At 50.8% G+C, this 22,312-nt stretch overlaps 1 protein-coding gene across 4 annotated transcripts in view; it reads right to left on the reverse strand.

Annotated features, from left to right (window-relative positions):
- SMOX (spermine oxidase) overlaps positions 1–22,312 on the reverse strand; it is a 50,549-nt gene that overhangs the window by 13,111 nt on the left and 15,126 nt on the right. For 2 of the 4 annotated variants that reach the window (XM_079783910.1, XM_079783911.1), the window contains exons 2-6: positions 10,828–11,061; positions 8,333–8,559; positions 4,736–4,909; positions 3,822–4,575; positions 2,957–3,117 (exon numbers count right to left, since the gene is read on the reverse strand). In XM_079783910.1, the coding sequence (XP_079640036.1) occupies positions 2,957–3,117; positions 3,822–4,575; positions 4,736–4,909; positions 8,333–8,559; positions 10,828–11,035 (1,524 nt within the window). In that variant the 5' untranslated portion in view covers positions 11,036–11,061. Of the gene's footprint in view, positions 1–170; positions 640–1,079; positions 1,170–2,956; positions 3,118–3,821; positions 4,576–4,735; positions 4,910–8,332; positions 8,560–10,827; positions 11,062–22,312 lie in introns of those variants that run through there. The other 2 variants (XM_079783908.1, XM_079783909.1) reach the window with 2 other exon arrangements.

Below are 22,312 nucleotides of genomic sequence, written 5' to 3' on the forward strand. Positions count from 1 at the left end.
AAAGGAGTGAGGGGATATCCCTTCCAATCAAGGCAGGCACAGCCAGGCCACAGCTCCCCCCACCATCCTCTCACTCAAAGGAAGTGTAATAAACCACACACACACACACACACACACACACACACACACACACACACACAGTCTGAGAAAAAACAGGAGGAGCTGAGGAGCACAGGAAGGACAAGCCTCTTTTATTATCCCAAAATGCAAAGTATTGAAGGCACTTACAATAATAAGGTAGGAGGGGAGGGGTGGCATGGTAGGTCGGAGGTCAGAGCACAGAGGTAAATCAACAGGCCCCGCCCTAGTCACCACCCGGCATGGAGAAAAGGAAAAGCTACAGGACCAGGTCTGAAGCCAGTCAGGGTGTCTAGCTCTACAAAAGATACAAATCGTTCTACAGAGGATTAGGAAATTAGGGGCACATGGCATCAAGAGGCAGGACTGGCAGTCACGAGTTAGTGGTTCTTTAAGGAACACACTCAGCATTAACAAGGGACCTCAGGTCCCCTGCTGGAAGAGGTCTCTGTACATCTCGATGAGACGAGCAGCTTCACGCTGTCCAGAGAGCAGAGCACCATGGGTGGTAGAGTAGTACTTGCGGTGGGTGGCCTCACCTGAGAACAGCACCTGCATGGGCTGGGAGGGGGATAGGGAAATGAGGGTGGAGGAGCAAGAGAGGCCAAGAGTCTACCTATCTGCTCCAGAAATCCCCATCCACACTATAAGTCAGAGGTATGAGTAAGCAGGTATTGCTGCTTCCACAGGATGAGGAGTTGCCCAGCCCACCTGGCCACCTTCCCCTGCTTCTGCCCCAAACACCAGGCCTCAGTTCTGTCTGCTCTGAGGCTTTTAGAAATTCTGGCTCTGCAGTCTCAGAGGTTCACTGTGCCTCTTTACCAGTGAACTCAGGGAAAGCAGTTTAACCTCCCTAAGTCTTGGTGTTCTCATCTGTAAAATGGGTTCATGCCACTGCTTCTGAGGGTGGTTGGAAGGATTAAGTGAAATAATGTATCTAAAGCACTTAGAACCTGGAAGAACATAAGCACTCGATAAAGTTAGGTGGTAATTTAACAAACCTTTATGGAGCCCCTGTTAGGATCCAGGGACTGTTCTGGGCACTTGGAAGATAAAAGGTGACCAGGCTGCTGCTTTGAGGAGCTTCCTTGCTGGTGGGGAAGCCAGACACGAAACCCAATTATTAACGGTGTCATATGTGACGTGATGGGTGTTTGAGTGAGGCGCTGAGAGCCTAGAAAAGAGGCTCATGGTTGGGGGGGACACACAAAGCTTCCCAACGACAGGACCTTTGGACTGCTGGGTAAATAAGCAGGCAAAGGACGGCAGGAAGAAGGAAAGGGGGACAAAAATGCACCAAAGCAGACCTTGTTCAGGGGACAGGGGCAATTTTGGTACAGCCAGGCCTCAACCTCGAGAAAGCAGGCCGTCTAGCTGGGCTCCAGGCACAGCACAAGTGCTCACATCTTAAGCTTGAATTTGGACTTTCCCAGGGCTTCTCAAACTGACTGTGCAAAAGCACCAACTGGGGACTCTGGCGGAGTCAAGTTTTTAACTCAGCCGGTCTGGAGTGGACTGAGAGTCCGCATTTCTAACACATTCCCACGTGATGCTGGGGCTGCTGGTCCACAGACCACCCACTTTGAGTAGCGAAGCTTCAGCCCACCAACAAGGAGCACACAGAGCGGGTGAAACTGGAAGGGGGGGACTCGTATTATGGCAGAGGGCAAGCTGCCTACTCCCACAGCCATTCTCCTTTCTCTTCAGTAACAAAGCCCTGATTTTTAACGGGGTCCACTGCCATCCAGAATAAAAATGATGTGTCCTAGCCTCTCTTGCAGCTGGTATAGCCATGTGGCTAAGTTCTGGCCAATCAGCTTCAGTGTACTGTTGCTTAGAGACACTGATTCAGCCCCAAGTGTCCCCCCACACCTTGCAACGTGAAATGCAGAGGAGAGAAGCAGCCTCTCGGACCACTAGGAGGCCTTGAGGATGAAGCAGGTTGCTAATGGGTTGAGGTCCTGACACCTACTTCGGATTTCCTTTTGTGTGATAGAAGTAAACTTCTGTCTCGTTTAAGCCACAGCTATTTTTGTTTTGCTTTGCTCCGTAGGCGGATGGCTGCAGCAGCAGTGAGGGCCTTGTCCTTTCTCCCCCGAGCACAGCCAGGGCAGGCACAACGCACCTCCTGGTTGGTTGACTCCACACTGGCGGATGGAGAGAGGCCAGTGGAAGCACCAATTCCACAAAAAAAAAAAATTGTTTTACATGTAATTGTGTCGGGGTTTTAGCATTTATTGTGTGTGCAGAGAGGGACTCAAAAATACTTTATGGGAACAGAAATAGATATAATTCTTTCTCTCCTACTTATTACCTTTCTCTATGTATTGTTTATTATATAGTTGATATCATTTGGGGGAGGAGAAGTATTCTCAATTTTATATCCTAAAACATCTTGGCAGGTGGAGTGAAAACATACTGGGGAAACTTACTTTCATTGAATCAGTGCTCTCCAATAGAGCTTCTCATGATGATAGAAATATTCTATAGCTACATAATCTAACATGGTAGCCACCAGCCACAAGTGGCTACTGAACCTGAAATGTAGATAGTGCAACTGGGGACCTAAAATTTTGATTTATTAATTTGAATTTTAATTAATCACATGAAATGTGACCAATGCCTACCATATTGGACAGCGCAGCATTAAATGCCTATTTTCATAATCTCAAGAAAGCGTTTGATTCCATCTTTTCTTCCAGATGTTAAGTGCACAATTTCTTGTTTTCTCTTCCATTATAAGAGGGATTCCACCCCTGTCTCACCTGGCACCCCTTCATGAATACACTTCCCCCCTCCTCCGCCTGGACAAACACACAAGCAGAATACGCACAACCAGCCCTCCCAGACCCCTCCTCGCCCTGCCCCCCACACTCACCGCGGTCTTGGAGCTCTCCGTGTATGGCAGGGGCTTGGCCAGCTTCTCCACGTCGGTCCCAGTTGAGCCCACCTGCGTGTACGAATAGGAGCCTCGGAAGTAAGGGTTGCTGCCCCAGGCCGAGCGCAGGATTCGCCGAGGCTTGGGAATGTTGGGGTTCCCTGTTGGAGAGTCAGAAGAGCAGAGAGGAAGGAGGATAAGAAATGGCCACACAAAGACACCCTGAGTAGAGCACTCCCGTCCACCTCCGGGGTTCCAGGAGGGCCGGGCTGCTGTGGAGAGGCTTGGGGGGTGGAGGAGGGAGGCTGACTTCAAGCTGTGTACCCCTCGCCTCCTTGTGACCCCGGCAAACACCTCATCTCCCCGGGCCTTCATTTTCCTACCCAAGAAACATTCTAGATAATCATGTTTCCTTCCAACTTCAGGGGTTCTTGTGGGGCTTTCCCAGGATAGTGGCTGAAAGATGTTCTAAAAGAATCCGACAGTAAAACACAAATCCACCTCTTAGCAAGGCAATGGATAGGATGCAGGCAATCTGAGGTTTTGCGGTGACTTCCCAGTTTTTACCATCAGCCCTTAGAAGAAACACAGCCTATGGTTTTGAGTGTCTCAGGCTCCAGACAGGGGGAGAGAGCCCACAATTTAGGGGCCCAAGGCTGAGACGTGGCAGCCGGTGGCAGCTCTCCCAGTGGCCGTGCCACCTCAGTTCTGCAATCTGTGGAGAGGAGAGCGGCCACACGGTTCATGGGATTCAGAGGGTCTGGCAGGGGATGGCGGGTGGGTGGCTGGGGAGAGGCGGATGGCTGGGGCAGGGCGGGTGGCTGGAGGGGCGGCCGCAAGCAGGCAGCGGGGTGCAGGGCCGCACCTGTGAACTGCCGCAGCATCTCGGTGCAGATCTCGGCCACCGCCTCGTCGTCGAACTTCTCCATGACGAGGGCCTCCTCCCCACAGATCCAGCCGCTCAGCACGTGGCCGTAGCGCTCGGGCGGGTAGAGGACGTCGAAGCCGCAGATCTTGCGGTACCAGAGCTCGGGCGGGTAGGTGAGGGTGCGGCTCTCCGCCTCGTCCTCCCACACAAACTGTAAGCTGTTGCACTCGGGGCCCCAGAAGGGCTCCTCGAACTCCAGGAAGATCTTGTCGGTGGTGCCGATGCCCAGGCGGTGGATGGCAGCCACCTTCTCGGCGGGCAGGCCCGGGCAGAAGAAGCTGGCGTGCTGCTTCTTGAGCACGCCCAGCGACACGGTCACGATCACGTGGTCCGCCGGGATCACCTCGCAGTCCTCGCACTCCACCAGCACCGGCCACAGCTCGTCCTCGTCCGGCACCTGCGGCTCCCCGCCTCCCTGGCCGCCCTCGCCGGTGTCGTGATTGTGGTCACCCTCGCCACGGGGCTCAATCTCGGGACCCCGGGGGCGGCCCGAGGCCTGGTCCCAGTGCACGCAGCGGACGGCTTTGCCCAGCTGGATGACGTGGGCCGGGATGCCCTCGGCCAGCAGCTCCACAACCCGCATGAAGCCCGAGGGGATGACGTGGTGGGCGCCGGGGATCTCCGTCCACTCCCCGAAGGCGCTCAGGGACACCTCGTCCATGCTGTGCGAGCTACTCTCGCAGCTCTCCACCTGCGGGAAGAGCCAGAGAGAAGCCAGGTGACTCACGGGGCTGGGCAGGGGTCAGGGCTGGACCTCCGGGCAGCGTGCCCTCCTCGGACCCAGATTCCCCAGAATGGTCTTCCTCGCTCTGGCACCTACACTCAACTGAGCTCCCACCGGGCAAAAGTACCTTCAGGTACTGCTGGATCATGGCGAGCTTCAGGCGCTTGGTGGCCTCCGTGTCCTCAGGGTCATTCCTGATGCGGTTGCGCACCTCCTCCCGGGTGAACACCCCCACGCTGTTCTGACTCTCAGCATTGACTGGTTTACCATGCCGGAAGAACTCCTGGGTCAAGTTATAGACCTGCCGGAGAGACCCGAGGGGGCTGAAAACACATGCCCTCATCTCCCCTCCGTCTCACACCGAAGGGCCCAACACGTCCCAGATGTCCCCAGATAGGCCACGCCCGCGACCCCTCTTCCCTTGGTGCCTCAAGGTGGTGCTCATACTGCACTGAGACTCAACAGGGTCCTGGCTCAGGGCTGGCAAGCTCCCGTGGGCAGCCAGCCTCCTCCAGACGCCGCCCTCTAAGGCCACCTGGGCTTGTGAGGGAGCTGGGGTGGGCCCTGGAGGCTCTGTTGCTGGGCCCCTGCTTAGAAAAGTGAAACGTTTGGTGCCTGTACAGTTTGTGGGAAAGGACCCACCCCTCATGGGTTCTACGTGGCCAAGCCGACAACCCACTTTAGAACCTAGACCTGCACACTTTTCTCTTTTCCGAGAACCAAATGCACAAACCGCTTCCCTGCCACCTCTGCCCAAGCGTGTCTGCTTCGCTCTCTCCCAAGAGGGCAGTCTGGGGCGGTGGCCTGGCCAGTGTTTTGAGGAAGAGGGAGCAGAAGGGGCCCTGAAGTCTGATCTCCCAGAAGATGCTGCCTGGCTCTGCTCAGAGCCACTCAAGGTGCTCCCTTTACTGTGGGACTCAGACTCAGGTAAGGAAGATGCTCATGTTGGGGCAGGGTATGTGGAGAGCAGGGAGACCCCAGTGTGCCAAGGAATGGAAATGCATTTCACGGGCATATTTTGTCAAGAACTTCAACCCACATCTCACCAACAGAAAGAAATGAACAAGCCCTGGCCTACTGCCTTCCTGCCTTTGTGGTATATCACCCCCATCACCCCCAAGTGAACAGCACGGAAAGAGATAACTTTGGAAAGGCGGGCAGGGGCTCAGCATGAGGGACTAAGGGGCTTGTCAAGGACTCTGGACTTTATCCAAGGCCCTGGCCTCACTGACGGGTTGTGAGCATAACCACACACGCACTCTCCCTCCCGGAACACGGGAAATGCAGGCTCCCTGGCCAAACATCTGGGGCTGGTGCCTATTAATGGTGTGCTTCCCTTCCTACAGTGAGTCTGAATGTGGTCAAACACACATTCATGGGAATGAGTCTGCCCTTTAACCCAGCCCTGGCATAGACTTTCAGGCAGCAGGGAAGAGGAAGGAAGGTGGCATTGCCCACTCCCAACCATCTATCTCCACATGAGATATAAACACGAATTAAACGTCTCTGAAGTATAAAATGTAAAGAAGTAAATGAGTTAAATTGTTTATTTTTCCTCCCTTCAGTCACAAGATGCTGGGTGTTTGGCCTTAACTAGAGTTCTCAGCAAATTCCTCACCCAGTACTACTGCCAAGGAGTCAGGTCTCAACTTGCCTCCTCCTCCGTGGGTTTTTCCTTTGGGTGATAACCAACATGGTACCCACCCAGTCCTTACCTTATGCTGACTAGCGGCCAAAATGCCAGCTGAGTAACAAATTCAGTCTCTCTACGTGACTCTTCACCAGCGAGGACAGCCTTAACTGAATATGGGTTTTTCATATGGGTACAGTCTCCTGACCTGGGTCAAATGGCACCTTTCTAATGTCACCCAAGGGAAATGAGACAAGCCTATAACAGCTAATACTCACCCCAATTCTCATTAAGCAGTTTTCATCAGGATCTCATTTAGTCCTCATGACACTATAAAGTAGGTATAACTACATCCATTTTACAGATGAGGAAAGTAAGGCTCAGAAAGGCTCAATAACTTGCCCGAGATTATACAGCTAATAAAGGGTTGAACTGGTATTTGAATCAAGGTAGTCTTGCTCCAGAGAGTCAGCTCTATACTACTGCAACTCATTGATTTGTTAACAAATATAACGCATTCAAATGAGAAGCCCTTCAAAGTCATCACCTTTGGAGGGAGGCTGCCTATCTGCTAGGAACCCACCCTCAGGCAGGGCTTCCCGTGCTTAGAGCGCACCACTTTAGAACAGGCTCCAGCACTGGTTAACAGCCACACAGGGAACTCCTATCTCTGGGCCTCATGGTTAACACCCTTTCCTTCTCACATAAGCATCACCACCCAGACTAATAACCCACCTTATCCATCTTACTTTCTACAACTTACACTCTTGATTTTCAAAAATCAAGCCCACAGCAGAAATTGATGGTGATCTATTTTTAAGGGTTTAAAAGAACAAGTCAGCCATGGACCCTGAAGGTCATTCTCAAGAGGCATCCATGCTTGAAATACTCACAATCAGAGCATGACTGATTCCCGGTAGACCAGGAAGTTCCATTTTGAAGAATACTAGTTCTTATCTACTCGTTAATAATTCAGTCTCTTTGCACTTGAGTGAAAACACATAATACCATGGGATTGCACACAACATACCTTGTGGGTGCACACACACTGAGCCAGCCTCCCGGAGCAGGAACTACCCCAAAACAAAGGTCACATCTCCTTTCCCATGCCCATAGAAAATGTACAATAGGTGTTTGTTGGCCAATTTATGGACCTAGAGTGAAGGGTTGTTATACTATAAACGACAAGGTATCAGAAAACAGGGCCTACATGTTACCTTGCTTGTCCAGTGCAGTTCACAGCACCACTGAAAGATACTAAAAATATTGACATATTTTTAAAAACCTGATTAGACAAGGATGTGTGCCACTTCTATCCAACACTATACTGGAGATACTGGCCAGTGCAATAAGGCAAGAAAAATAAATAGTCTTAGGCTGTGCTATTCAATACAGTAGCCACTAGACACTCGTAGCAATTTAAAATTAAATAATTAAATATTTACTTACTCAGTTTTACTACTACATTGCAAGAGCTCAAGAGCCACATGTGGCTAGTGACTACAATACTGGATAGTACAGGTATAAAACATCTCCATTATTGTAGAAAGTTCTATTAGACAATGCGGGTCTGAGGATTAGAAAGGAAAAAATAAAATTCTCATCTATTTTTGTATAGAATTATATACATAAAATTCCAAAACATTATTAGAATATAAATCAATACAACATATTAACAGATATAGCATTAGTAATAAAATAATAATTTACCAAGGTAGTTGAAATCAATATGTAAAATCAGTTATATTTCTATATGCCAGGAACAACTAGAAAATAAAATTGTTTTTAAATTACCATTTACAAGAGTATCCAAAAGCAATAACAACAATCACTGCCTAAGTACCTAGTAATAAATCTAATAAAAGATGTTTAAGGCCTTTCTGGAGAAATATTTAATCATGTGTACCAATAATCTTTTAACTAGTAGTTCTCCACTCATCATCTTCATTCTATCCACAAGTTGTCCTGATATTCCAAATGCAGGGCCCAGAGAGTGTGCAAGGACATGACCAGGATCTTAAAAGACTTCCTGCTCACTGCCAGGGGATTCCCTGCCCGCATACTCTATGCCTAGCTGGTCTGTTAACACCTCACCTCGTTGTATAAATCGCTGAATTCCTCAACCACGTCCTTGGGGATCCTGCGGCCACGGTTGGTAAGGTAGCAGGCCACGCCATTCTTGGAGTAGAGGCTGATGCGGCCCACGCTGCGCTCCCCATCAGTTGTCTCTTCCAGAAGGCCATTGGCTTCTGCTAGATGATAGATGGGATTCCCCTGGGAGCCATGGATCCAGGTGGCTCCCAGCTCAAAGGTCGCGTGTCCTGGTGGTGACAACAGTAAGACCTTAGAGGGGTAGGGATTTCTTCAGAGAGGGCTAGAACACTGCCTCACCCTCCTTCCTCCAGGAAAACCATTCCACCCCCACAAAAGGCAAGTTGGGGATTAGGGTCCCCCTCTGGCAACCAACCAAAGTTTTCAGTGAAACTGTATGGGCACAAAATGGATTCCACTTTATGGCTGAGATAACTGCTACCTGAATGACTCAGTGATTTGCCCCAGAGTCACCACACACTGGACTAATTAGAAGTGGGTAGACCAGAGGACACCAAAAGCTGAAAGCCCAGTGCCCTGCTTCTGTGGGTTCCTGGTGGGCACTGAGGGCATTTTTTACTCATCAATCTTTAGAGCCTCAGGCTTGAGGCTCCCTACGAATCTTGCCTGGTATTAGCTCCCAATAGGGACAGAATGGGGCCAGCATCCTGGATACCCTACTAAACCTGGGGACCCTCCTCAGGGCAGAGCAGGGAGCTCCAAGTCACACAGTCACTGGGAGGTGATGTCCAGGAATATGGTACCCTTCCTGGCTCCAGACACTCAGCAAAAACAGGAACAAGGGGAGTAGCTTGAGGTCAGCTGCAAGGTCAGTGCCACAGCCCTATCCACCAGGCTCTGCCAGGAGGTGGGGCAGCCCAAAGCAGGTCCCAGTCTGAGGATATTTCCTGTCCTCTCCCACATGCTTCTCCGCCTGTGTCATCCTCACTGCATCCAAAGCGTACCAGTTACTATCTCCAGGTCCACACACAGTGTCCCTGGGGCCTCTCGTCCTTGACCCCTCCTCTTATCACTGAGATTCACAGCTACAATCTCACTGCAGCTAGCCCAACTGCAGCCTGGGCTTTCAGCGCTGGGTGTCAGCACACACAGCACATGCACATGTGCCCTCGCCTGGACACGCTCTCCCCTCTCCTGGCAGGTCTGCCTTGGTGTTCCTCACATATAGCATTCCACAAGTATCACACCTCATCCTTCTCACTACTATCCAACTTCCCCCAACACTTGAGACCCACCCAACCTCCCTCTCCCAGGGAAGGCTTCCTGCCCGATGGTGCATCCCCTCAGGCTCCTGAAGCCCCATCTCTCCCTCCTCACTACCTGTACCATCATTTCACTGCACAGCATGTCTTAGCTGTCAGCTACCACTGAGACTGGGCTGTTTGCCCTCCCTTCTTCTGCTTCCATCTCAGACTCTGAATGTCTTATCAAGACTCGAGAACCACAAATGCAGCAGCCCCTTCTCTAAGACTCCAGGCCAGCCAATCAGGTGTTAGGCAAAGAGTCCCACCCTTCCCTGCTGGCTGTCCCCGCACTTACAAGTGCCTTGGATGCACTTTCATCCTTACTGCTAACATACTCTCCTGTGTGTGCCAGGGGACAACAGATGCAACTTCGTGTACGCTATCCAGTAAATGCTATAGGGGAAGACTCCTAATGCGGTCCAAGTCTCCGAAAGAAGCAAGTACCCAGGTGTCTTCAACCTCTGCTTATTCTAAGCCTGACCACCTACTTCTCCTGCCCTTCCATCAGAAGACACACAGAATCTTCTTGGCCTTGTAGCCCGTGAGAGAACAGTCACAGACACAAAATCCTATGGTCAATACAGCCCACAGTGCATGGCCCCTACCTGCTCAATCTCTCCATGGCCAGACCCCCTGGCTGGGAAGCCCTGGCCTTCAGTGGCATTTCAGGCAAGTCCCCATCTTCTAGAATCCCTGGCGTAATCTGCCCACCCCTGTGGTCAGTCTCTTACCTGGCTGCTTTCTCCAGAGTCTTCATTACTCTGCAACCTGGACAGGCCCTTTTCCCAGAGACCTGCCATAACCCACAAGGAGGCCCAAAATCCCCTTGCACCTCCACTGCCCTGAGTTCCTATTGTCCCAGCTAACTCTCGGTCCTGATACACTAATTCACACTCAAAAGTTAATGACTAATAGAAGCTCACAGAATTCCCCTTTTTTGTGAAACAGAAACTGGTCCATCCACTGCTAAGATAACTTGGTTCTGGGCATGCCTTCTCTCCTGAACTCTGAATCCTAGGTCATGTTCCAAAAATGGAGGCCAGAACCCTATCCTGCCTACCTCAGAGGGCTACGGAGAGGACAAAGGAAGCTTTTGGAAAACATCCAGGCAGCATGCATGATGGAATAACTACCCCCAGAGAAGCGGCTAAAGTAATGAGATTTCAGGCAAGGCCAAGGCAATGGGGGAAAAGAAGTGACTTTGGGAGGTAGCTGGGCCGAGGTGGCACTCACCGAGTTTCACACTCTCCACACGGCCTCCAATGCGGCTAGAAGCCTCAAGCACAGTGACATCCGTGAAGCCCTGCTCCAGAAGTGCTTTGGTTGCAGCCAGGCCAGCCAAACCGGCACCGATCACTACCACACGAGGCTGTCCCCTTCTCCGTAGGCCACGACTGAGAGGGTCATCCGCACTGTCGCCACTGGATTCACAACTTTGCATACCGTCCGCACTCGCCTCCTAGGAACCTGCAGGGAACAGGAATGTCACAGCTCACCTACTGTACCTTCACTTCCCACCTGCCCCAAGGGGCATTCACGGGCTCTGCTCTCAAGGGGAGCCCTCGAGCCCTCCCTGTCCTCCTCAAGGACCTGGAAATAAAAGCCATCTCCAAAGGATGTGGGGTGGAAAGAGGAGACACAGAGAGGGAGAGAAGGAGGAAGGGGTGCATTGTGGGCCCTCACCAGCAAGCAGGAGAGCTGGGGGCCCACCTGGAGCCCCTGAAAGCCATCAATCCCATCCAAAACCTGTTAGGCACTACCTCTTGCCCAAGGCTGAGAAACAAGAGCCAGTCAGGGAGAGAATGACCAAGAAGGTCAAAGTCAAGAGAAACTGCCTGGCACTGGACCAGCTGGGCCAGCACAGCCGCTGTGGTTCAGCCCCCACCAAACTGAGGATGCTCACACTGACCCCAGGATGCTTGCATGGACTTCAGGATGCTCACACCAACCCCAGATACTCTCCCTCTACTCTCCCTCCCTTCCTCGTTCTTCCCTCACACTCTCTCTTTCTTGCCCCTTCTCTTCTCCTCTGGATTTCTGTTGCTCTTTCACAGCCTCAGTGAGGTGGCAATTTGGTGGGCAGGACCTAGTCCCGCCCTCCCCCCAAAAATGCCACGAGGCCGGTATTGGATGAGCCTCTGCTATTCCGGGTAGACCTCTGGTTGTTTTCCCCAGCCACCCAGCCCCTCAGTCACCACAAAGCAGCAAGGAGCCCAGGAAACAGTGAACCGTGAGGACCCGTGGCACCAGAGGCCAGACATCAAATTGACAGTTACACTAAGCCAGCTTGCTCGGAGACGCCAGGCGAGGGAGCTGATGGCTAGGAGGCGAAGGGGTCCCTGAATCTGGCCCAAGGGCTGGGAGAGGCTACCTCTCTATTCCCAGAGTGACCACAAAGGTCTGAAGGTGTCCATGGGTTGCCTCCCGGCCCAAGCAACTGAGATTCCAGTTGCCTCTGCTGAGGTCTCAGTGGCAGGAGTTGCAGACTCCAATAGTATCCAGGACCTAACAACAGGGAGCAAATATGGGTGGAAGGTGGTTGCTGGGCAGCAGACAGGGGGCATCTAAAAAGCTGTCACCTGTACCTGATCCGGCATATTCCACCAAATAGATATGCTAAAGAATGTTCATAGCAGCTTTATTCATAATAGTCAGGAGCAACCCAAAGGTCCAGCCACAGGAGAATGAATAAATCTATCGTGCTGTGTACAGCATAGCCACACAAGGAAATAGTTCTCAGCAATCATCTCACCAACACTGCATTGAGCAAAAGACGCCAGAGATACAAGAGGTCATCCTGTATGACTCCATTCATGTAAAGTTCACAAAGAGGTCAAATCAATCTGTGATGACAGAGGTGAGATGGGAACTGAACAGGGCCAGGAGGGAACTCTCTGGGGTGGAAGAATATGTACCTTGGTGTGGATGGTGGTTACAATGTACATACAAGAATCCACAGCGTTAGCTATTTAGGATTTGTGCCATTCAATGTATGTGTGTGCATACCTCAGTAACCATTCAGATATCCATTCCTGGCTCCCTATAAAAAAAATAATACCAGCACACTGACTTCCTTCTCCACACATCTCAAGGTGTAGCAAAGTGGCCTTTTTCTCAATATACTCAGGCTAAGAAACTGCTCCTCACCCCTCCCCCACCCACTCCCCCTGCCCACACCACACCTGGGCATGGGCTGCCTCCAAATGCCATCCAAACTCCCCAGGCCCATCGAGCTCAGTGCAGAAATGATTCCTCAGGGGGCCGGAAGGTGGTGCCATGGCCCAGAGCTCCTGGGAGGGGACTCCCCAGCTCAGACTGTATCCGGGTTTTCCCATTCCTCCTCCCTCCTCCTTCTGTCTCTCTACACGCCCTCCCCCACCCTCTCCTGATGTTCTATCCAGCCACATGGGGGGGTCAGGGCTGCCTGGAGTCCTTTCTTCCCCTCCTCCTTCCCCCCTCCAGGTTCTAACAGGGAAGTAAATGTAGACAGAGGTGAGGTATGGCTGCCTGCACCCCCTGCCAGGGCAGCCAGCAGAGAGAAAGGGTCAGAGATTCCATGCAGACAAGGAACCTGCTCTGCAGCAGGTCTGTAAACATACCGGGTGCTCCTAGCTGCCAGCTGCCACTGACGTCACCACTGCTGGGCACCCAATGACGCCATGCGATGTGGCTCTGCTGCCCTCCCTGCTCCCACGCCTGTTCCCCAGGGCTGGGGGCACTCTGCCTACATGCTTGTTTCGTGGCCTCCATCCCCACCCCCAGCCCTAGGCCATCAAAAAAAAAACCACAAAAAACAAACAAAATAACCTCTTTTATACAATAAAGGGATTGGATCAATGCAGTGGTTCTCAAATCTTACTGGTGGAACCCCTTCTCAAAAAGCTCCTGTGGAATTCAGAGTGTGGCTGGGATGAAACTGGTCTCATCACAGAACCCCCCACTACACTGCTGTGACAGTCAAATAAGGCCCTGTGGGGATGTCACAAGATTCTCAAGAGCCTCATGTGTGAAAATTATTTGTAAAGTTCCGTAGCTAAATTATGAGCAGACTGTCTTTGTGACCGGGTTCAGGAATGGACTGTGGGAAGTACAGGCCAGCAGCTTGCCTCCAAGATGAACACAGAAAGAATCCTGAGTTCCCAAGTATCAGAGACCTTGAACTCAGACATCACACCTGGGGTGCCACAGAAGAAACAGGTAAGTGGGCCATATAGGTCACCTGCACCCCTGACCTTCATAGCTAACCCCAGATGGACCCGTCAACCCCGAGCACCCCCAAGAAGCCAGAGAGGCCACTCACACAGCCCACTGACGGCAGACAGATAAGGCGCCAGTGCCCCGTGTCCCCCGTATCAGCCTTGGGAGCCAACACACCTCGGGGTCCAAACGGAAAGGGAGAGAGAAAATTATGTCCAGGGACACCTACTGGGTGCTGGGCCCCAGCTAAATGCTGAACTGGACTTTCAGGTGCTCTGTTACCTGGTTGGGGGTGGGGAAAGCAATTTATTTTCCATTGGTTTGTGTCATCTTTCCCTTTCGAAATTTTTTTTTTTTAATTTTAAGAGAAAATGCCTTATTGAGGAAGAATCACTTAATGCTCCTCAGTGCCCACCTGCCCTTCTCTAGATTTGGGGAAATCAATAAATAAACAACATCCGCTCCTTGATCTGTATGCACAGGAGAAACAGAACACCCTGTACTTTTCAAGCAGATAAAGGAGAGAAGGAAAAAAGTGCTGGCTCAGCCAGGCAGGGAAGAGGAGGAGGAGGAGGGGGGAGGAGGAGGAGGAGGAGGAGGAGGAGGAGGAGGAGGAGGAGGAGGAGGAGGAGGAGGAGGAGGGTTGGGAGGAGGAGGAGGGATGGGGAGGAGATGGGCAGGGCCACAGGACAATAGCACTTGCCTTCTTGTTCCTGCTTACATGCCAAAATGGGGGTGGGAGCCTGCGTCCCCAAGTCCACAAGCAGGCCAAGACTGGCAGCTTCAAGGAATCAGGCCAGACACTGCATGAGTGTCTCATCACCATTCACGATGCCCTGCTGCCCACCCCCATCCTCCATCCCCTTCCAGCCTGCAGGCCACCACCTCCCCCTGCTGCCCAGAGCCCACACTGCCCTGACTGACCTGCCCAAGAAACCAAACTGGAAAGAAGAGGGCGGCAGGGGGAGGAGAGAGGACACAGGGAACAAAAACCCTGTCCCCTGGCAGGGTCACCAAACAGGGATGAAGGAACACGAGGAGGCCCCCCAACGGGAACGGGCACTAGCAGCCAAGCATGTGTCAGCTTCCCCACCACCTCCTCTCAATATCCTCACCAGTTCCCTGTCACCCTGAGATCTACCCTCCAAGAACTGCCTCCCAATCACCAAATACCAGAGACATGTGTTAGTCCTGGCCTCCCACATATGACCCTGCCCAGCCCCTCTTGGAACTGGGGTCACCACACATCGCCTTACACTTTCCCCATGGCAGTTAAAGCTTCTGGAGTGCCAAGCACTCCCAGGCTCAAAACGGAAGGCACCCTTCATGGAAGAACCGCCCTTATCCATCGGGTCAAACTATGTCAACTCCACAGTCCAAATAACTTTGCCTCCACACTCAACCTCCCCGGGGGGAGAGGGGGGCTGCCTCCTCCACCTGAACCAGGCATAAGGAAGGCCTTAGCCCTTGACCCTCTGGACCTAGCTGACCTTTGTGGCTTCAGTTTGCACTCCACCCCCTCAAACATAGACACATACCCCAACTTCACTACAGTTGAACATCCCCAGTGCAGCCCAGCTGAAGGCCTGTGGGAAACGTCCCTCCTGCACACATCAGAGAATCTGGCTCTCGGTTCTCTTATACGCACACCCTTGTGCGGAGCGCTGTGGTTGTGCAGCTGTGTAGCTGCACAGCTGTCTATTGCTTGAACCACCAGCAAGGCCTGCTCCACTGATGTTTCCTAAAGCAACAGACACCCTGGAAATGTGAGCTTCTTATACTGGTTCTGCTCTGCAACCACCACTACCCGCCCCCTGCCTGTTCTCAAAGCATGGGCGTCTCACCCCAGGAAATGCTGTTGCCCGTTATTCTGGAGTGAGGCTAAGCCCCATGATCGCTGAGCAGGGCCACAACCACCGAGCAGGGCCACAGTCCCAGGAGTGAACTACAGGGAGGTTCCACGGTCTAGCTCAGCACAAGGTGCCCCTTCTCCTTAGTGCTGGAGTCCACTTCCCTCCCCAACAGTGGCTACGACAACAAAAACAATACCACCCACAGAGGGCCATCTTCCCAAGTGCCCCACACCTTTCCAAGGTCGCCCCTCAAAAATACAAAAAATGTCCACCCTTCCTTGGCTCCCTTCTGAACACGGGCTACTCCCAAATGTGTCTGCCTCCTGTCCTTTCCTCAAGGTCACCCAAGTGCAAGACCCATTTCCCAGAGGAGAGGAGCATGGCCAAGGCAGTTAGCCCACCTGGCTCCTCACCCCTCAGGGTCCAGCTTCCACCAGCTGAAGCACTCCAAACAGGCCCGCCCCTTCCAACCAGCAGGCTCCGCCCCTCTTCTGAGCCCCATAGCTCCTGTGAGCCCTCCCAGGGCTCTGGGGGCCACCTGCACCCTCCCCAACCAACCTTGGGGAATTCCAAGTATCTCCTCTCAACGGATACTCCTAGTGCTCAGTGCTCGAGGGCAGCAGCCCTACCTCAGTTTCCCTGCAGGGAACCCTTTGCCTCAGCTTCCAACAGAAGGGGAGGGGGGCTTTTAAGGGAATCTCTTTGGACTGCCTGGCAGGTCTGGGAGGGATTTAGATTCTCGAGGGGCCCCCAGACAATGCAATTATTCTTCAGATGTAAAAACACCCAGAAATCCCAGACCAGCTGCTTTGCACAGAGGCCCAGACAAAGGGGCTCTGTGTCTGCCTGCAAGGCTCCTCCTACCCCTCAACCCCAGGAAGGGGCTGGGCCGGAGCTCCTCCTAGCCAGACCCTCCCCAGTCCTCCTCACCCTGCCCAGCCAGCCAGGAAGTGAAAGAGGCAGGATAGCTGAGCCAGGCTTGGCCAGTGACTGATGGGGGGTGGGAGGGGCAGACACAGGACAAGGACAGCCTATGAGCGCAGGAGACACAAGGAGAGGGAGAGAACACGGGCCTGGGCGCCCAGAGGCGCAGGCCCCAGCTCAGTCTCCCCCTTGCCAGGTGACACCTTCTCTGGGAAATACCTGGCCAACACATCTGAACTCACCCCAAAGACACAGCATCTGTACCCCGCCTCCCGGACACACATGTCTAAGTCCCATCAGATGCTTACCTGCTTCCTTTAATCTTCAAGCTTTCCCATCTATAAAATGGGGACAGGTTCAGCTACCTGGTGGGACTCAGAGAGAGAACAAAAGGAAAAAGCTCCCAAAGAGACTAGTACAGAGGTGGGAGCCACCTCTCCTAGGACCCAGAGCTCCATTTCAGTTAAGGAACCCCAGCCTTCACCTGAACTCAGACCCCTGCCTCAGCCTTGGCCCCAACTCTTGATCCTGACATCAATCAGACTACCCTCAACACTGTTTCAACCTACCCAGTTCTGGGGGTAGGGACAGGTATCAGAGATGGGATCATAAAAGGAACAAGGCGTGGGTGCCTCATTCCGTAGAACCCTCCTACCAGCTATGCCCCCTCAAGACCAGGATGAGGAAGAGGCTCTGGGGAGGGCCCACCATCCTTCCTGGCACTCACACTTCTCTCCAAGCACAGCGTCTTTGTTAGCCACATCTCTTCCCCACAGCCAGATGTGTAAGGTCCCTAAAAGAACAACTTTGAAAGTCTTTGTAAGCCTTTTCTGAAGTGGGAAGCCTGTACTACATGGAGAGAGGCAGCCTTCGACTATATATTTGGGGGGGACAAATCCAACAGCATGACCCACATAAGCACTAGTGTCGTTCTTGAAGAGGTGAGCATTCTGGGCCAGTCTCTATTTCCCATGATGCTCTGCAAGGCCAGAGAGACCCAGGTGGATTGTTCTAAGACCTCAGCTTATCGCTGCCTTGCAGGGACAGACCCTGAAGATCACCAGCCTCTGGCTAGAAGCCTACTTGGGGACAGAGGAGGGGAAGCAAACATGGAAAAAAAGCCAGAGAAAGGGTAAGGTCTCTGACGGGCATAACGTTCAGCTGGCAGTCTTGATGGCTGGAAAGAGAAACAGGGGTGGGGATGGGCCAGGACAGAGCCTAAGACTGAATTCCTGTTCCCATACCAACCCCAAACAGCTTTTCCCCAAACTCCACCCTAGAGATCCTGCCTTCAGCAAAAGCATGTGAATGGATCACGCTCTGACAATAGAGCAGATCAAGTGCTGGTCTTGATGGCTTCTAAACATCTCCTATGAACTTTCAAAATCTGGGCCAGACACCCTGGAAATGTGAGCTCAGCTTCCATCTCCAACCCCAGCTCCTCACACTTCATGCCCTAGTTTCCCATCTTTGTGTGTATCTACCCGTAGATGTCCTATCTGGCAGGGTAGGCAGTCACCTGTCTGCCAGCAGAGACCACATTCTTCCACTAAGATCCCAGATCTCACAGAGAGAGAACGAAAGGAAAAAGCAATTATTCTTCAGATGTAAAAACACCCAGAAATCCCAGACCAGGCAAATCCCATTCCCCCTCAGCCCAGAGACAGGTCAGGGTTTTATATGATGACTACGCCACCTCTGGACACGCCTGGAGGAGACAAAATTGTCCAGACAGTGACTTCTGCCCCTAACCAGTGTGGCCTTTGGAGAGTCCATTGGCTTAAGCCTTGGTTTCCACAGCTATAAAATGGGAATAATCACTCCTACCCTTAACAAGGCTGGCTCTGACCCCAGACTCTATTAGCCAGCCTCCTGTGTCTCTGAGAAAAGTCCTAAAGGCACAGGTTTCACTGTGGCTCCCTTAAGCAAACTTTAGGATGAGACACCCATGGCCTAGGTTCCCTCCTTCTAAGCAGTATCTGACACCCCAACTTGGGACCCCCCCCTCCAGGAAGTCAGCACCCACAGGATTGTAAGGAACCACAAAGTTGGTCACTATCCTGGTTAACGACATTGGTGCCCGACTGCCCTTGGGGACAGCACACCAGGCTGTGGGCACAAGCGGACGGATATGAAATGGTACTCACAGTCACTCACTTCCCTGGGAGGAAGTTCTCCTAGAAGGGCTGATCCTGGAGAGAAAACCAGCCTCAAAACCACGGCACCACCCAAATAGCCCCAGCAATCTTGAGAAAGAAGAACAAAGTTGGAGGGATCACAATATCAAACTATACTACAAAGCCACTGTAATCAAAACAGCCTGGTTACTGGCACAAGAACAGGCATATAGACCAATGGAACAGAACAGAGACCCCAGAAATCAACCCACACCATTAGCCTATTCATATTTGACAAAGGAGGCAAGAATATGCAATGGAGCAAAGGCAGTCTCTTCAACAAATGTTGCTGGGAAAATTGCACAGGAAGATGCAAAAAGATGAAACTAGACCACCAACTCACACCATACATAAGAATAAACTCAAAGTGTATAAAAGACTTAAATGTAAGTAAAGAAACTATAAAATTCCTAAAAGAAAACATAGGCAACAAAATCTCAGGCAGCTCATGTAGTAGAATCTTCACCAATACATCTCCGAGGGCAAGAGAAACAAAGGAAAAAAGAAATACCAGTAACTGGGACTATATCAAACTAAAAGGCTTCTGCACAACAAAAGAAACCAACATCAAAATGAAAAGGGAACCCACTTATGGAAGAACATAATTGCCAGTGATATATCTGATAAGGGGTTAATTTCCAAAATACATAAAGAACTCATACAATTCAACAAAAGGAAGAGAAAAACCCAATTAAAAAATGGGCCAAGGAACTGAATAGACATTTCTTCAAAAAGAACATACAGATGGCCAATAGACTTATGAAAAAATGCTCAAGGTCATTAATCATTAGAGAGATGCAAATAAAAACGATAATGAGGTATCACCTCACACCTGTCAGAATAGATACTATCAATAAATCAACAAACAGTAAGGGCTGATGAGGATGTGGAGAAAAGGGAACCCTCATGTACTGTTAGTGGGAATGCAGACTGGTGTAGTCACTGTGGAAAACAGTATGGAGTTTCCTCAAAAAATTAAATATGGAACTGCCATTTGACCCAGTGATCCCACTTCTAAGAATATATCCTAAGAAGCAATCAGAAAGAATATATGCACCCCTATGTTCATAGCAGCACAATTTATAATAGCTAAGATCTGGAAACAGCCCAAGTGACCATCAGTAGATGAGTGGATAAAAAAAATGTGATACATTTACACAATGGAATACTGTGGGGCTGTAAAAAGGAAGGATCTCTTACCCTTTGAGAGAGCATGGATGAATCTGGAGATTATTGTGCTAAGTGAAATAAGCCAGTCAGAAAAGGACAAAGATCACAGGATCTCACTTATTTGTGGAATCTAATGCACAAAATAAATTGACCAACAAAATAAGTCCCAAAGCATGGAGGCATGGAACAACATATCTCAGAGGGGACGGGGAGAGATAAACCAAAAAACTTATATGCATAGTCTATGGACACAGAAAATAGAGTGGTAAGGGGTAGGGGCTGGACTGAGGAGGCACAGGGGAGGAAAATGGGAGACATCTAGATACTGTTAACAATAAAAAACATATATTTAAAGTTAAAAAAAAAAAGACACCAACCCTGTTCTGAAGCCCCCAAGTCACCATGGCCCTGGAGGAATCTCAGATAGACACAAACACAATCACAAAAACATACTTTACTGTATTTCACTTAATGATGTAACTTGATAAATAGTCCCCTTCTTAGGGGACACCTTATAGCACCATGGTTTCCATACAGGTCTGGGGTCAGATCACTTGTTCTTTAATACATATTTTTCTTGATTTCAGAGAGGATGGGAGAGGGAGAGATAGAAACATCCATGATGAGAGAGAATCATTGATCGGCTGCCTCCTGCATGCCCCACACTGGGGATCAAGCTGACAACCCAGGCATGTGTCCCAACTAGGAATCTCCTGGTTCATATGTCAATGCTCAACCACTGAGCCACATCGGCCGGGCCAGATCACTTGTTTTTTAATACCGGTGGTTTGAATCTCTACCACTTATTAGACGAATGACCTGAGCTTCAGTTTCCTCATCAGTAGAATGGGTATAAAGAATACCTGCCTCACAGGGTTGAGTGTGACAATGCAGAGTGCTTAGCCCACAACCAGGCATGTAACAGCAATGGTATATTTATATTCCTCCAGGCCCGAGTCTGCACACTAGTGGGGTGACCACTGGGAGGGCTGGGCCAGGACACCAAATGTGCTAAGAGCAAGGGGAAGTCCAGCCAATAGAGAAGTCAAAGACCCTACTATATGATGATTCATGATCTCCAGGCCTCAGAGAAACCACCACACTCTGCAGTGACACTGCTGTGATCTGATGACGGGAGAAATAGAGGATTAGGAGAGAAGGGCACCGCCCCCCTCACTTACTCGGGATGCTTGGCCCTCTCGGACAAGGTCTATGAGGCTGCAAGTGTAATGACAGGACAATCTGTGTGGTCACCAGCCTCCAAGATGGCCCTCAATGATCCTTGCCTCCTAGTACTTGTGCCCTAACATAGTCTCCTCCCAAACTGACCTATGTAACCAATAGGATACTGTAGAAATGATGAGTGTAACTTCTGAAACTAGGTCATAAAACACATTGTGCAAGTACCATATGATTTCACTCATGTGTGGAATCTAATGAATAAAATAAGCAAACAAATTAGAAACAGACTCATAAATAGAGAACAGATTGACAGCTGTCAGAGGAGAAGGGGGATGAGGGGCTGGGTGGAAAAGGTGAAGGGATTAAGTATAAAAAAAAAAAGACAGCTCAGACACAGACAACAGTATAGTGATTACCAGCGGGAAAGGGGGTGAGGGGGAGGAGGAAGGTAGAAGGTATAGAGGAGATAAATGGTGATGGAAGGAGACTTGATTTGGGGTGATGAACACACAATACAATATATACAGGTGATGTATTATAGATTGTACACATGAAACCCATATAATTTTATTAACCAATGTCACCCTGAGAAGTTCAACAAATTAAATAAATAAATAAAAATTAAAAAACACATGTGGCTTCCACCTTGCTCTCTTGGACTGCTTCCTCAGGGGGAAGCCAGTCATCACGCCACAAGGCCACTAAAGCAACCCTATGGAGAAGCCCATGAGGCAAGGAACTGAGTCCTCCTACCAACAGCCAAACCATGCTGCCAAGCATGTGAGTGAACCACCCAGAAGCAAACCCTCCAGCCCCAGTCAAACCTTCAGATGACTGCAGCCCAGCCATCATCTTGCCTGCAATCTCCTGAGAGGCCTTGAGCCAGAAACACCCAACAAAATCACTCCCAAGCTTCTGGCCCACAGAAACTGTGAGGATACTAAATGTTTGGATAATAAATGTTTACTGTTGTTTTAAGCTACTAGGTTTTGGGGTTGTTTGTTACACAGCACTAGGTAACTAATAGAGTCATCAAATCTCTCTCCCTGGGGAACACCCCCAGGGTGGGGACCCTAGGCAAATTTCCCATTTCACTCAGGGCCCCAGGGCCCTCTTTTCTGAAATTCAAGACTAGGGTGGAGTGAGCAGAGAGCCTGGCCCAGCCCCTACCACTTACAAGGCTCAGGAGACAGGAATTCCTTCCCAGCCAGTGTA

This window comes from Cnephaeus nilssonii, assembly GCF_951640355.1.
Source record: "Cnephaeus nilssonii genome assembly, chromosome: 11".
Classification (NCBI taxonomy): Eukaryota; Metazoa; Chordata; class Mammalia; order Chiroptera; family Vespertilionidae; genus Cnephaeus; species Cnephaeus nilssonii.